General features: G+C 55.8%; 2 protein-coding genes across 8 annotated transcripts in view; one reads left to right on the top strand and one right to left on the bottom strand.

Moving 5' to 3' along the window:
- BIN3 (bridging integrator 3) overlaps positions 1 to 3008 on the top strand; it is a 69800-nt gene extending 66792 nt beyond the window's left edge. For all 3 annotated transcript variants that reach the window (XM_075910848.2, XM_075910846.2, XM_075910847.2), the window contains exon 9: positions 2544 to 3008. In XM_075910848.2, the coding sequence (XP_075766963.1) occupies positions 2544 to 2690 (147 nt within the window). In that variant the 3' untranslated portion in view covers positions 2691 to 3008. The remainder of the gene's footprint in view (positions 1 to 2543) is intronic.
- Positions 3009 to 3091: 83 nt separating this feature from the next.
- CCAR2 (cell cycle and apoptosis regulator 2) lies at positions 3092 to 13469 on the bottom strand. Of its 5 annotated transcripts, none has more exons than XM_075910841.2 (21): positions 13311 to 13468; positions 12537 to 12644; positions 10435 to 10526; positions 9650 to 9741; positions 9347 to 9461; positions 8832 to 8958; positions 8487 to 8583; positions 8058 to 8174; positions 7469 to 7703; positions 7232 to 7345; positions 6913 to 7076; positions 6140 to 6323; positions 5804 to 6064; positions 5468 to 5683; positions 5126 to 5330; positions 4956 to 5035; positions 4701 to 4850; positions 4469 to 4589; positions 4189 to 4389; positions 3889 to 4094; positions 3092 to 3674 (listed from the first exon to the last, which is right to left on the bottom strand). In XM_075910841.2, the coding sequence occupies exons 2-21, from the start codon at positions 12601 to 12603 to the stop codon at positions 3627 to 3629; spliced, it is 2892 nt and encodes a 963-aa protein (XP_075766956.2). In that variant the 5' UTR covers positions 12604 to 12644; positions 13311 to 13468; the 3' UTR covers positions 3092 to 3626. The 5 variants fall into 5 exon arrangements, with proteins under 5 accessions (XP_075766956.2, XP_075766958.2, XP_089629980.1 ...); XM_075910843.2 differs by having other exon boundaries at positions 4701 to 4847; XM_089773854.1 differs by having other exon boundaries at positions 4956 to 5330; positions 13311 to 13469.
- Between the last annotated feature and the right edge of the window lie 1317 nt (positions 13470 to 14786).

The following is a 14786-nucleotide window of genomic DNA, read 5'->3' as shown; positions in this document are numbered from 1 at the left end:
CTCCCCTCCAGGGGATGTCGTCACACCCCATTTCAACGGGCGGGGCCTGTGCAACATGACCTGATGGGGCTCCGATGTCTTCCCACTCAAGCGTTAAAGCCGCCATTGTTGCTTGTCAGCAGTCCTGTGAGTCTGACCTGCTACACACAGGTGCTGGTCGGGTGCGCGCTCTCTCACACACCCCCACCCCCCACAGTAGAGAAAAGTTACTCAGCTGTTCAGGCTTGTCCATGAAATTTAAAGGACCCCCCCTAACATGTACCTGCCAGAGCTGTTTGGCAGCTCACCAGCATGGCTCCTCTCGTAGCGATAGGTCTCTGACTATACGCACGCCTCCATATGCAGTAAAATGGGACTGTATTTTTGTACACCTCTTGGACTACACTGGCACCAGATGCTGGCTGTGTGCATCCCCAGGACTGGCAGGTAGCTCTGTGTTAGACAGCAGGGCCTAGATGATCTAGCAGCGGTACAAGGGCCAGGAACATTGACGGTCTGGTCACTTACCCTGGGTGTCAGTACAGGAGGAGGCTGGGAATGCTTGCAGAAGGCAGCAGCATGAAGTGGAGCCGTGTGTCATGCTGAGGCAAGCGTTAGAAGACAGACGCATAAACGTGAGGGATCAAGGAATCATTGTACTGGGACTGTCAACAGCCCCCCCAAATCCACAGCCGTGCCCATGTATTAGCACTGCCTTTTAGCTGCCAGGGTCAAGGGAAAGGGAGGGAGTTGGGGGGACTCTAGTTAATCTTAGTTGAGGACTGTGTGTGTGTGTTCTCGTACTTCCGGGTACTCAGTAATGGGGCATCACCTGATCCACTGGTCAAGTTGGAGTGTGGTGCCCCCTAGTGGATTTTTGTGTAGCAGCATCAGCATCTTGGGGGTCGAGGGGGGAGAGACGCTCTAGGAGTAGGAAAACGTGCAAGGAGAGCTCCCCTCGCTGTACTTCACTTTGTGGCCTAGACCCTTGACTCCACAGAGGCTCCCGGGCATGCTTTGGTTTGACTGCTCTCTACCCGGCCTGTCCAGCCATGTTAAAATGGCAAGGCAGTGCCAGAAAGGCACCGGGTTAGGATTCGCGCAGAGAAGAGCTCGTGATCCCAGCTACATGTTCTGTTCAGCTGTAACTAGAAAAACAAACCACCCCGAAGAGCTGCAGCGCCTTAGTGCCTAACTCAGCTCCCTCTGAGATCCCAGGCACCCAGCATGCAGGGAGGGTGCTTGTGGGGCCCACTCAGTAAAGCTGGTCCTGGTTCGAATAGCAAAAGGCAGGGCATGGAAAGCACACGCCTGAGGAACAAGGCAGCTGCTGGCTGCCTCTGTCTTTTCCTCCTCAGACCGTGGATTGTAATTACCAGCTTTGCAAATGGATACAGACCCTGGGCCTACACATTCAGCTGTGCCTGTGCTTTCCTCTGCATCAGCAGTCAGACTATTTACTAGCTCCTCCAGCAGCAGGTTAGCGAGGATTCTGCCTTCGCGTGGGGGGTGTAAGCTGCAGAGAGAGAGTCATCAGCCTCACCCTACACTCCTGCTTGGATTAATGACCGATAGGAGTGGGATACTTTCCTTGCCCTAGGACTGGGGGTAAACTGAGGTAGCTAAAGGGAGGAATGACACCGGGGTTGGGAGGTTCAGTGTAGCTCTCCCGCGGGCTGTGTCAGATTAGGAAAGGGGTCGGTGTGAGTTTCTAAATACAGTGGTGTTTTCCCAAATCCGCGGCATCCGTGCCAAAGTAGAGAAGGTGAATCCTGCTGGAGCTCACCAAACAACACTGCTAATCCCAGCTGTGTATTGTGGATGAAAGGCAAGACACTTGTGGGTCCCTGCAGGGAACAATGGAGGTAGCTGAGTGGACAGCTGTTGATTGAAGAACCCCCTTTGGCCCTGCTGCTGGGTGGATTTCATTAGCCACTGTGTAACCCAGCATTCCTGCTGCGGCCGTGGGAGCAGAGCTGCCTGCTACAGCGGAAAGCCAGACACTTCCCTGGAGCTGGCCCCCCCTCAGAGACATTAATAGAATTGTGTGGCCCCCGCTCCTGCCTGCCAAAACAAACAGGCCCTTCAGTGTACTGGGGAGGGGGAGGGGGACACTAGCTGCACTTCAGCTGGTGGGCTGTGCGCCTGGGCATGCCGGCAGAAAGGAAGGAGGCACAAGCCCATTGTACAGAGGTGGGGGGAGAGGCACTGTTGGGGTTTGAAGCAAGGGGAATAGGCCCCAGGTGGGGTGGTGCAAGGGGGGATGATTTCTGGCTTTTTGACCTCTGCAGAAGGCAGGGAGTTCCTGACTCACTCCCCACTGCCTCCACTTGCTGCTCCAGACTTAGCCAGCTACAGTGTAGGAAGCTGTTTGTCACAGGCTCATCACGACACAGGTACTACCCCCAGGCACAGCCCTACAGCCTAAACTTCCATTTAGCAAACACGCTCTCCGGCAGGTGCTAGAGGAAGTGTGTACTGAGTGGGACAGGACAACACCCCCAGGCAGAATCCATTTTACAAGGGAGGCTGAGCCAGTGGCTCACGGTGGCTTCTCTCCCCAGGTCGTCTACTACACCGAGATGCACAAGATCTTTGGAGACCTGACGGGGCAGATCGATGAGCCAGGCCTCACGGATGAGCAGCGGGAGAAGGAGAACGAAGCCAAGCTGAGCGAGCTGCGAGCCCTGTCCATTGTGGCTGACGACTGACCGCTGCTGCTTTCTAATGACATGGGGCACAGGGTAGAAAAAAGCCTGTCTCCTGCAGAGCCCAGGACACTCCCTTTTGCCTGCTGGAGACAAGGTACAACTGCTGGGCGGGGAGGGGGGGCAGGAGTCACCTCCGGCCCCCCAGCCGGTGCTGCTGTCACTCAGGGCTAGCAGAGGCACAAGCCTGGGGGATGCCATAGGATTTTGCTGTTGCTCTAAGGACAAACAGCGTTGGCCACTGGACATTCTCTCAGTGCCACCGTACGGCTGAAAGCGACACTGACCCTTCCCCTTAATAAAGATGATGTTGCTCATGCCCTTCCTTTTTAACATGCTGCTGCTGCTGCTGCTGCCCACAGCCCACGACCTGCGGGGCTAGTCCAGTACCTCCCAGACACCAGTGGTTTTTGTAGCACACAACTATTTATTCAGAATGGAAAAAAGAAATATACAAAGTCACCTCAGTGGGAAACGAGACAAAAATAGCCACAGACAAGTGAAGAGAGATTTAAACCTTTCCCCTTACACACACGTTGTTACCACCACATGTATTGCCTTGTCTAAAGCACCAGATCCAAACTAAGTGCAGATGGCAGACCTTCCTCGTAAGACCCTTGTGTTTATTGGAGAGCCTGTGCAGCGGAGCTTGCAACAGCCACTTACCCGACCGCTCGTTTCCAGTGAAGCCAGGTTCTTCCTGCCTCAAAGCAATTGCTGATGAAGCCGAGGGTGGCGTCTTCTCCTCGGCCGCAGCCCCTCCTGCTTGTTTCCTGGCTCAGCCAGACGCTGTCCTGGTCCCTAGCGGGGGAATCCAGCTCTAGCTTCCCGCAGGCTGCGAAAGGGCTCTCAAGATCTTGCACTCACTGACCTTGCCGGTTAGGTTACAGGGCACAAACTTTGCTCTCGGCACATTGTAGCTACAGGGCTCCGTCGGGGTCAGTTGCTAGATGCTGGTTCCTCCTTCTTCTCTAAGCAGTTATTTGTCTGGAAAAGACACAGCAGGAGTGAGACAGCAGGACCAGCCCCGCTCATGCGCCACAGGCCCTGAGAGGTGCCCAAAAAGCACCCTCCAAGCAGGAAACTGCAGTAAGCCGATAGAGACAGGCACACAGCACACACCTGAGGTTCGCCCTTCAATCACATCCCTAAGAATAAAGCGCTTTTCTTTTTCCGGGGGGGGGGGGGGGGGGGGAGATACCTTCTCAATGATCCGCTGGATCTCCAGCTGCAGTGGAACCAGGCGCTTTTTGTTCTCCTGCAGCAGTCTTTGGAAGTTGGCTTTCTGCCTCTCTGCCAATTTCACCTGCTCCTCCATCTCAGCCAGCTGCTTCTGCAGCTCCTGCAGCTCGGAGGCCAGCCCCTTGTTGGCTGACTCTGTCGTGGAGAAACGGAGCTGGGCTTCCTCTGGGGGCAGAGAACAAAAGCAGCTCTGTCACTCCCTGGGGGGAGGCTGGAAGTGACTGACACATCCCCCTCCCGCAGCAGCACACTGGCTCACCCAGCTTGACCTCCAGGGTGTGGATTTTGCTCTCCAGGTACAGGCGGCCATTCTCCGTCTGCTCTGCCTTCTCCAGCAGCTTGCCCACGTTGAGGACAGTCCCGTTGTGGGAGATCAGCTCCCCCTGCGCCACGGCTGCCTTGGGCTGGGCAGACGCTGCCTCCAGGGAGTTTGCTGAGGCAGGCAGCAGAGCAAGGTTCCCTGAAACAAAAGCCACCAACACGGGTGAGTTCCCCCTCTCTACACCCGTCACCACGGAGCACCGGCATCCAACACCTACCCAGGAGCCCCTCAGGCGCAGGGTCGGCACTGGCAGGGTCCAGGCTGTCCTGGCGGCTGTAGTGCAGGCTCCGGTACTGGCACACACACTGAGTCACCACTCTGTTCACAAGCTGCTTCACCTGTTCACGAGAGCAGAGGAGTTCGGGTAGCACACGCTGCCCCCGACACCAAGGGAGGCTGCAACGCCCCTCAGAGCGCATCCCCCCCCCCCCACCTCCGTGCGTGCGCACCTGCTCCTTGCAGAGGTGCAGTCCCAGTGTCAGGAGGATCTTCTCCAGGTCTCTCCGGTGCAGGTAGCCACAGAAATTCAAATCGAAGTAGGTGAAGGCCAGGAGGGCATCCAGAGGCAGCACAGCGCTGGGGTCCAGCTCCTTGGGCTGCTGAGGAACAAGACAGACACGGGTAGGGACCGGCCCTGAAACCCAAACTCACGGGGCTGGGTCAGGCCCCTGCCGCCCTCCTCCCTCCCCCGCAGGCTTACTGACCATGTCGTGGAGCGAAGAGAACTCCATCTCCGACTGGTTGGACGCAATGGATCTCACCTCAGCATCTTCTAACTTGACCCCTGCAGGGCACACAGGCAAGCTGGCTAGAGGCCTATGGGTCCATTCTGTACGCATCCCCCCACCCCCCTCCCGGCCGGCGTGCCACTTACCGAAGTCCTCCTCCTCGTCGTCCCGCAGCAGCAGCAGGTCGTCCTCCAGGCTCAGCATGCACAGCTCGTCCGTCGAGTCTTTGGGCTCCACCTTGCAGTCCCCCTTGGCCTTCTCGTCCTCCTTGGCCCCCTTGGCGCCGTCGCTGCATTCAGGCTTCTGCTCGGCCTCTGCGCTCTCAGGCGCCGGCGCCGCCTCCTGCTGAGTCTGGGCACAGGCAGGCGAGAGTCAGCACCACTCGGCAACCTCAGCTGCCAACGAGCCCAGGGATCAGCTCAGGCTCTGACCCTGAGCAAGCAGCTGCTTAGGCAGGGGAGGCAGCACACGCATGTCGGGGGACACACCAGCACGGGCTCCTGCTCGCTAGCAGCTTCCTCCTCGGCCTTGAGGGTCTCCTGGGCCTCTTCCTTCAGCCCTTTCTCTTCGCCCGGCTCTGGCTCGGCTGCCTGCTTTGCCTCTGCAGGCTCTTCCTTCTCCGGCAGAGCCAGCAGAGCCCTGTACAGCTTGTAGCCAAAATCCCGCTGCAGCATCTCTTGGAAGAGCTCCGCCGCCACCGCCACCTTGGGGAGCGAGAATCGTACGTTGGGAGCTCCACATCTGCACGAGCAACTCCCACAGGAACCCCCCCAGCACACAGCGTGCCTCTGGAGTGCACTGGGCCCTTCCCACGGGAGCCCTACCTCAAACGAGAGCTTCTCCCTCTGTCTCCTGTACTCCAGCAGGGTCCAGAGCGAGAGGTTGGAGCAGCTTGGCTGCCCGCCATGCGTTGCTGGTCTGGGGTGGGCAACGATAGCCGGCTCCATGGGGGGAGATGGAGCTTCCGGTTCGGGAGCTGGAGCTTCCGGTTCGGGAGCTGGCTCAGCAGCAGCCTCTGTGGCATTCGCTTCCTGTGCATTGGCCTCCATTTCCTGTTCAGGGGCTGCTTCTGGGACCTCCACTTCCTGTTTAAAAGCATGACAGGTTTTTAACCAAGCAGTGGGACTTTTCCATCACTGCTCTTGGCTTCCCATGCTCACCATCTCAGCTTTCTCCTCAGGGAAGGAGGGCAGCAGAGGGGCCTTCTCGGCTTTCTGTTGGCACAGGGCCTCCCACTCCTCCAGAGACGGCATGCAGCTCCAGACGTCCGGCAGGAAGATCACCACAGTCTCCCTCTGCGACGGGTCGCCCTGGCGCAGATACCTGAACTCAGCAAAACGGAACCTGGAGCGCAGGAGGGAGATGCGAGAGTCAGGCTTTGGGGTTTTCCTTCCACCCAAGCCTCTTGCATTTGCTCTTGGGTCCATCCCCCCCCCGCTAAAGACAGAAGGCCTCCATATTCTGTCAGCTGTTACTAACCAACCATGTCACATGTGAGGCCAGGTTTAAGCAAAATAAAATCAGTTGCCACGGTTACCCAGAGCAGGAATTCTATATATAGCCATGATGTAATCCGCCAAACCGATGCACGCAAAATCCCATCCCAACATGGATCTGAGCCCCACAGAAATAGGGGGTGGCCCTCGGAAATCACCTCTCCTTCCACCAAGCCACAACGGGCACATCACCTCGCCCCGCAAAGTTAGATAAACCTACTACCTCATGCCTGTTTCAACACAACAGGGACATTTCTTCAATGAGCTAATCCCAACTTCTGGCAGAGGTTTCTCGGGCATACGGACGAGGTTTTTTCTGAACACCATTTCAAACCTGCTGCTCGTTAATTTCACGGGCTGAGCCTTCTAGCACAGGGCCCCTCGTCTCTTTTTCCGCCATACAGGCACAGGTCTGGCATCGGAGAGGCCACACTCACCACTTTGTGCAAGCGCTCAGGTCCAGGCCGGTGTGGGCCTTGGTGCAGCGAATGGCTGTGCGAACCAGAACCATGGGATCGGAGTCCGGGTCAGGGCCATCCAGAGAAGGTGACCACTCCCCTCCAATCAGCACCGCTTCATCCTCTTTCCTCCCCAGCAGGAACTAGGAAAAGAGCCATTGTGAAGCCCAACAAGCCTCTGTAGAGGGCAGAAATTCCTGCTCCTCCTCTCCACACATGGCACAGAGAGCTTCTCCCCGCTCCCTGGTAGAGCTCAGTTCTCCACGTACCCACCCCAGCCCCCTCACAGCAGCCTGACCTTTATTTGCTTTGTGGGGTGCTCTAGACTCTCCTTCTGCTCGCTGGGGTCTTCAATATGTAACAAGCAATGGCGGTAAAACTCTTCTAAGCCCGGGGAAGACAGCAGCATTACCTGCAAGGACAGCAACGGGGTGAGACTGGCACAGATAGCCGTACGAACCCAGGTGCTGGAGAAATAGCCTCTCCTCCAGGACAGGAAGGCGCACAGAGCTGGGGGTGCCCTAGAATCTCTCACCTTGGCACTGAACACAGGATCCGTGTCCTCCGGCACGGCCTCCTGCGTGGCATCCTCATTTGTCTCGAGCGCCTCCTCACCAGGATCAGCCACCTGGATGCGGCTGGGATGCCTGAGGGTCAGTGGCTGGGTGAGCGGGAACGTGTCCAGCCAGCACAGACGGACGTCAAAGAACTCTCGGGGAAGCTGGATGCTGCAGTAACGTCTCAGGATTTCCATGGCGTCGCAGAAGGGGCTGAAGCCAAGCAGAGAGAAACCAGGGATAGCAATAGGGACGTGCACACAGCCTGAAACACTGAGTACAGGAGTACTGGCTGGGGAGGAGGCAGGAGTAATTCACAGAAATCTGTGCTCCGTCCCCCACTCCACGACAGCCAGGGGAATGGGAAGGAAAGGAAGCAGTGACACCCGCCCTCCCGAAAGGGCGCCCTTGCTCTGCCGAGTCAGTCTTCAGATGGGAACGACTTTTAGTTGCTACCAACATCAGGAATGTGTATTCTGGGTAAAGACACGTGACAGAATCACCAAGTCCGCCACCGAGCGCTCTGGTAACCTGCCCAGAGCCCCTGTTCATGCCCCAAGTGCTCACCTGTTCACAGCATAGCGTGCAAAGTAGACCCGATACTGGGGCGGATCATGGCGCGGCTTTTTCACTCCCCACGGTTCACCACCTTTCTGTTTCCGTTTCTTTGAATCAAAGTCGTCCCTGTAATCGGCACAGTGCCCGTAAGTACAGCTACCTTCCAGCCCTAGCAGGATCCCAGGCTACCTGGCGGGCGGCATGCGGACGTTTTTAACAGTGCACAACAGTTTAGGAGAGGAAGTGAAGACTCCAAACACCAGAGAGATGGAACAATGATCAGAACTGGGATTTTGCAGGATTCTTGCAAAAGGCAGACGGGGGCCTTAAGAATCTGCCAAGTTCTCTCTCTAGTGGGCTGAGGGAATCAGGGGAGGAAGCCGGGGAAAGAGGAAGATTTCTGCCTCCGTGCAAGGGTACATGTTCCACAGTCCTTACCATCTGCCCGAGTCCTGCCTGCCCTTTGGGCCCCGACCAGGATATCTCCCAAGATGGCCCAGGTGGAGCGCAGGGGATGACTGGAAGAGGCTCATTGCTGGGGAAACAAATACAGTCTTATTTCTATCCTACTCCAATCCCCACCTGGACTAGCTAACGCTCGTTGTTTCCACGTGGTATGCGCACGTGTTTTCCTGTGGTCGTGACAAAGGAGTGGGGCTTATCCCAGACTCTTAACTCAATGCTGCCAGGACCAAAAGCACCCACTAAGACAGGCAGATCATCCCAGGAATCCCTGTAGCTCCAGTGCTCAAAGTCTCCCCTGCATTAGCCCTCAGTACTCACGTTTCTGGGGAAACAGGGGAGGGATCCGGTGAGGCTGGAACAGCAGCTGGGGTTGGGCTCCCAGGATGCCTTGTTTCTGGCCTAAGGAGGCCACATGCAGAAGAGGTGTGGGGGCCTTCAGGAGGGGCTACACAGTAAAGAGATGCAATACTTAGACCAAGAACTTGTTCCCCATCCAACCACACGCTCACCCAGGCCTAGAGCCTCCAAGGAGATGGGCCCTCAAATGGGAACGAGAGGGCGTTCACCTGGCAGGAAGCAGCCGTGAAAACCCAGCTTCCTCAAGACGAAGAGCTCCACCAGAGAGTCCCTGCGGGGCTGGAGCCAAGGGATCACCGGGGCAAAGCCTGGTTTGACCTTTTCGCTAGATGTGGCACTTCTGGGATGGGGGCGCAGCAACTGTTGCTGCCAAATCAAGGCAAACATGGGCCCCAAGTAACTAATGCTCTCTGAGCCCGGAAAGAGACTCCGTCAACCCACACACGGAGAGACACAAGAAGAGCTGTAAGTGATACCTGATTGGACAATGTCTGGACTTTCATGGCATTCCAGGGCACCGATTGGCTTGGATTGTAGACAGCTTTCACCAGCACTTTCTCACCGATCTGTGGTAACCGGCCCTTCACGACACTGCCACAAGGACACAGAGCAACAAGGCACCTCCATTATCATTTCAGAACAGAGCCCAGGAGGCCTAACTTTCCTCCTCCAGAGCAAATTAACAGAGTCCAGATCCACGGCTCCTCAAGGGAAGGGATACTCTAGTGCTGAAGTGTTCCTAGAACCCTCTTGCCTACATGGAGCAGCCCTCGCCTTACCTCAGCTGGAAGAAGACCTCTTCGTCCACCACCCCGAAGTAGTCATGCAGGCTGGTGACAATGCCTGTGAAGACTCGCTGCTTCTCACCCACCTGCAAGGCAAAGGGCCAGCGGGTTCACCACAACATCCCAAAAGGGCAAAGTGGGGCTCTTGCCAGCCACACGGGTTACCGCTCAGTCATCGCCTACTGGCACTCCCCGCTCACAGAACCACTACGTGCTGCAGTCAGACCCCTCACATTCCGTGCAGCTTATTCTCACAGCCAGCAAATCGACTGCATGCGTTGTGGCAGTCCCTATTAGCCCTAGAACTGCAGCGGACAGATCCGAGCCTGAGTAGGAGACACTGGTAGTCCAGGGCTCAGTCACGACCACTGAGCACCTTAAAGCCCAAAGCTCATCTGACCCACGCTAGGGCGATGATCCACAAGGCTCTGCTCTCTCACGAACGCACTGCACACGCATTTTGCTTTAGATTTCACTGCCATTGGGCTGTCCAAGCCTCAGGAGACCCTGCAGGGAATTCCTGCAGCCACATGCAGGAGGTTGGGCTGTGATCTGAAGTGCACCAGGAGCCCTATGGGGCGCCTCACCTTACAAGGGACAGACCGAATCAGAAGTGATTTAATACTTGGAGGGTTAAGAATGCATTAGCATGGGGACAAACTCCAGGCTGGTCTCTCAGGAAGTGAGAGCTCCTGATGAAACACCAGGTCAGCCCCTAAAAGATAACAGGGGGTCAGCTAAAAGAGACAGGGTTAAGGGAAGGATTGCCCCAAGCATACCTGCAGGTGCCGTGCATTCTGGATAAGATCGGCTGAGATAGGAGGGTTTAACAGGCCAGGTGGAGGTCCCAGTAAGGAGGTTGGGTGTGTCCCTAGAAAAGGGAGAAAAAGTTAATCCCTAGAAAACTCAGCAATGGTGCCAAACACACACACACACACACACACGAAAGACTTGGTTGTTAGGTGGGCAAGGCAGGAAAGACACTGACCTGTAATTAGTAGGGACGCAAGAGTGTAGCCATTTAAACAGGTAACTGATAACCATGATCTTATCGGTTACCCAAACTTTTACATGCAGTACCCAGGGAGCTGGCTGCCGCCCCACGCGTAACCACTGAAAATTTCAGCAGTTACCAAATCACACACATTTTACCATCCCTAGTAATTAGCCATCCAGTTTTCCAGATGTCTAATAGCCAGAGAACCAGACTGGTGCTACTAAAGGTTTCCAGAAGCAAAGCCCTGGGAAACTCCTACACTTAGCCATACCAGAGAGGGAAGATGCTGCCCATAGCCAGCAGGTATCTCCTAATGCAAACCCCTCGCCTCCCCCCAACCTGCCCCTTCTAGCTCCTGGAAGTGAGCGATTCTCTCTCCATGTTCCTTCATCCCCAGAGCATCACAGCTATTGTGTCCAGTACTCTATGCCTTTCCCTGAGCCTACGAGTCATGCTTTTCCTACTATTCCCAAGAACTGCTTCAATGCCTCTCTCTGCTCACTTATTTCCCATGAAATGGATGTGACTCTGGCAAAACAGGCCAGGGCTTAAACCGGTTAACGTCTTCCTAATTTCACCTTTCTGCTGTTTGACAAAGCTATAAAAGCACAGGAGCTGCCCAGCTGCAGACTCAGGAAGAGAGACCACTGTGCTTGGTAAGTATCTTTGTTTAATCCTAAGAAGGGAAACTGCTGAGCTACAGTTCAAATGCAAATTTGACACCATCAATTTAGGATTAAACAAAGACTGTGAATGGCTAGCCAACTACAAAAGCAGTTTCTCTTCTCTTGGGGTTCACACCTCCAGATCAGCTGCTAGAAGTGGGCCTTATCCTCCCTGACTGAATTAACCTCGTTATCTCTAGCCTTATTCTGGCCTGCATATTTATACCTGCCTCTGGAAATTTCTACTACATGCATCTGACGAAGTGGGTCTTTGCCCACGAAAGCTTATGCTCCAATACATCTGTTAGTCTATAAGGTGCCACAGGACTCCTTGTCGCTTGTGCTTGGAAAGTCATTTGCACAGCCAAAAATTTGAACAACAAAAGCGAAAGCTTAAAAACATTGAAGAATCTTTCTGCTTCATCCAACACACGTAGTTTTGCCATTGCCAAATAAATTTCTTAAGCACGAGCAGACATTACATACCCTGGCCTATTAAATTAACACCAACATACAGAATCCATACAACAATTTAAGACAGAGAGCAAACTACCAGCCAGCCAACTGTACAAGACTGAAATTGCAGGAGGGTCTTTATAGAAGAGAAAGTTGATGTCCTCACATTATTATGTAGCCCTCTAACCCAGAGATATGTGCATTGTAGTGTTTTTCTCTGTAAAGGGAAAGATTTTTAAGAGTTCCTTTACAGTAATTAGTGAGTGAAGCAGTTTGTGTTTCTCTGGGATAAAAGGTCTCTTAGTCACGGTAAAAGAAATACAGGAATAATGGAGTAAAGTATCAGAGGGGTAGCCGTGTTAGTCTGGATCTGCAAAAGCGACAAGGAGTCCTGCAGCACCTTATAGACTAACAGGATACTAAATACAGGAATAATGGAGTAGTAATAGCATGTGATAAAGGATTTGCTCTTCAACCACAGCAAAGCACTGATCAAGCCTCATAAATTCCCTGAGACACAATATCATGCGGATACTATGTAAGGCAATGGCAGTACCTGGGAACAGAACTCAGGAGTCCTGGCTCTGTCTCCCATTCTGACTCAATACTTGATTCTAGCCAGTTTCAGTTAAGACCTAATGGACTGTTCAACAATTGCCCAGGAAAAGCAGTGGAGGCCTCATCACTTGGGCCATTCACACTTCAGCTGGGCTACTGCGAAAGCCCGCACAAAACGTCCCCACAAGGCATCCAGCTGACTGACCTGAGAACGGCCTTGCTCCCTGCAGGCTGCCACCTCGCATCGGCTTCTGGCGCTTGAACTGGGCCATTTGGGGTGCTCCGGTGATGGGTCTCCTCTAGGGAGCCTTGCCTGGAAAGAAGGCTGCATTATAAACCTGCCGCTCTCCAACCAGAGCAAAGATCCACAGCCAAGGGCTCTCACTTTGGGAGCTGACAGAGACCAGCTGCTAAGCCAGTCCCCTCCCTCAACCACCCAGTGCATGAGCACCCCTCCCCCCCAAACACACACACACACACTCACACTCACAGGCTCCCTCAGGCTCGAGCACCATCCCAGTCCCTGAGCACCCCCAGGGGCTCCCCTAGACCAGCCCCCCCGGTCCCTGAGCACCCCCGGGGGCTCCCCTAGACCAGCCCCCCCGGTCCCTGAGCACCCCCCGGGGGCTCCCCTAGACCAGCCCCCCCGGTCCCTGAGCACCCCCCGGGGGCTCCCCTAGACCAGCCCCCCCCGGTCCCTGAGCACCCCCGGGGGCTCCCCTAGACCAGCCCCCCCGGTCCCTGAGCACCCCCGGGGCTCCCCTAGACCAGCCCCCCCGGTCCCTGAGCACCCCCGGGGGCTCCCCTAGACCAGCCCCCCGGACTCCTCGGGCCCGGCGCTGCTCTTCCCCGGCCGACCTGGGCGCGCTCCCGGGCGGGGCGGACGCGGGCCCCGGGGGGGCAGGAAGACGCTCCCGCCCCTCTCACCCCGCGTGGCGCCGCCGGGGGGAAAGCTCCCGAGACCGGAACCGGAACCTACCTGCGAGCGGGGGCGGAGCAAGCCCGGGACAGGCAAGGCCCGCGGCACCGGAGACAAAGAGACCCGGAAACGCTTCGCCGGAAGCCCGCCCGCCCGCCCGCGCACCCAACCGGAAGGGACCGGGACCCGCCTCCTCAGCCCCGCGCGCCGGAAGTGCTACTGCCCGGGGCGGCAAAGCGAGGCACCAACCGGAAGTGGCGCAATACTCTCAGCGGAAGGGGGCCTACCCGAACCGGAAGTGTGGCCCGCGGGACCCGAAGGGAGGCGCCTGAGCTTGGAGGGAGGGGCGGGGCCAAGGGCTGCGACGTCATCTTCCACGTCTGACGTCATTTTCCACGCATGACGTCATTGTGCTGAATGTTAGCTGGCAAGACACCAGGTGTCCTGCCCTGATCAGGGCACTAAGGGGCAGCCCCTCCCCCCTCCCATGGGGGCAATACTGCCCCTCTTGCCCCATAGCCCCCCCATAACACCACGGACCCCCCCCCCCTCAGGAGCATCTCACCACCTGCTGCTGCCCGGGGGGGGGGGGGGGGGGGCTCCAGCCAGGCCATTTCCACTGGGAGCCAAACCCCCCCCCCCCCCTCCCCCCTCCCCCCCCCCCCCCCGTTACCAGACGTCACTTCCCCGTCGGTTTCTCGCCGGAGCGGAGACTCGCCGGGGCCTGGCGCTGGGGGGGGGGGGGGGGGCTCCTCAGAGAAGCTCTAGGGCAGGTTTTACTGTAGAGCACGTTCTAGAGAGCACTAGGTAGGGCGGCCAGCTGTCAAGTATTGAACCAGACAGTCCAGTATTGGAGCTTTCTGGTCAGGAAACAAATTGAGAAAATAGAAATGTCCGGTGTTTTCTAAATAAGATGAATGTAGATTGTGATATGTCAAGTGTGTCCAGTATTTTTGTTGAAACCATCTGGCAACCCTAGCAGAAGAACCTTTGCAGATTTGCTCCTTCAACTCTCAGTGCCTGGCCCAACTTAATTCCTTCTCTTCACTCCACCAGATGGATCCTACTGTCCACCCCACAAAACCAAACCATTATGCATCCTAGCCTGTCAGCTTTAACAATCACCTCTGTGTGACTCTCTGCCAGGGATGGAACGGCAGGTGAGCTGTTAGGAATAACCATTACCCCTGCACCACAATCCCACTAAGACCATATGCAACCTGTTATGTGAAGTTTAACATATGGAGATATACCATCTCATAGAACTGGAAGGGACCTTGAGAGGTCATCTAGTCCAGTCTCCTGCCTTCACAGCAGGACCAAGTACCATCCCTGACAGATTTGCCTCAGATCCCTAAATGGCCAATGCTCAAACCACTGAGCTATCCCTCCCCCCATGAGTTCATGCCTTATTTTAGGCATGTATTTAACTCATCCCAAATTCTTTCCCCACGTCCACAGATACACATTTCATTGTGCAGGAGGTTGACCAATAAATGGAGTGAATCTTGAATAGCAAATCTACTCCAGGGAGCT

The sequence above is a fragment of the Pelodiscus sinensis genome, chromosome 28 (assembly GCF_052426305.1).
Source record: "Pelodiscus sinensis isolate ZL-2025 chromosome 28, ASM5242630v1, whole genome shotgun sequence".
NCBI classification, from domain to species: domain Eukaryota; kingdom Metazoa; phylum Chordata; order Testudines; family Trionychidae; genus Pelodiscus; species Pelodiscus sinensis.
Note: the sequence above shows the minus strand (reverse complement) of the source record. Positions and strands in the feature narration are given on the sequence as shown.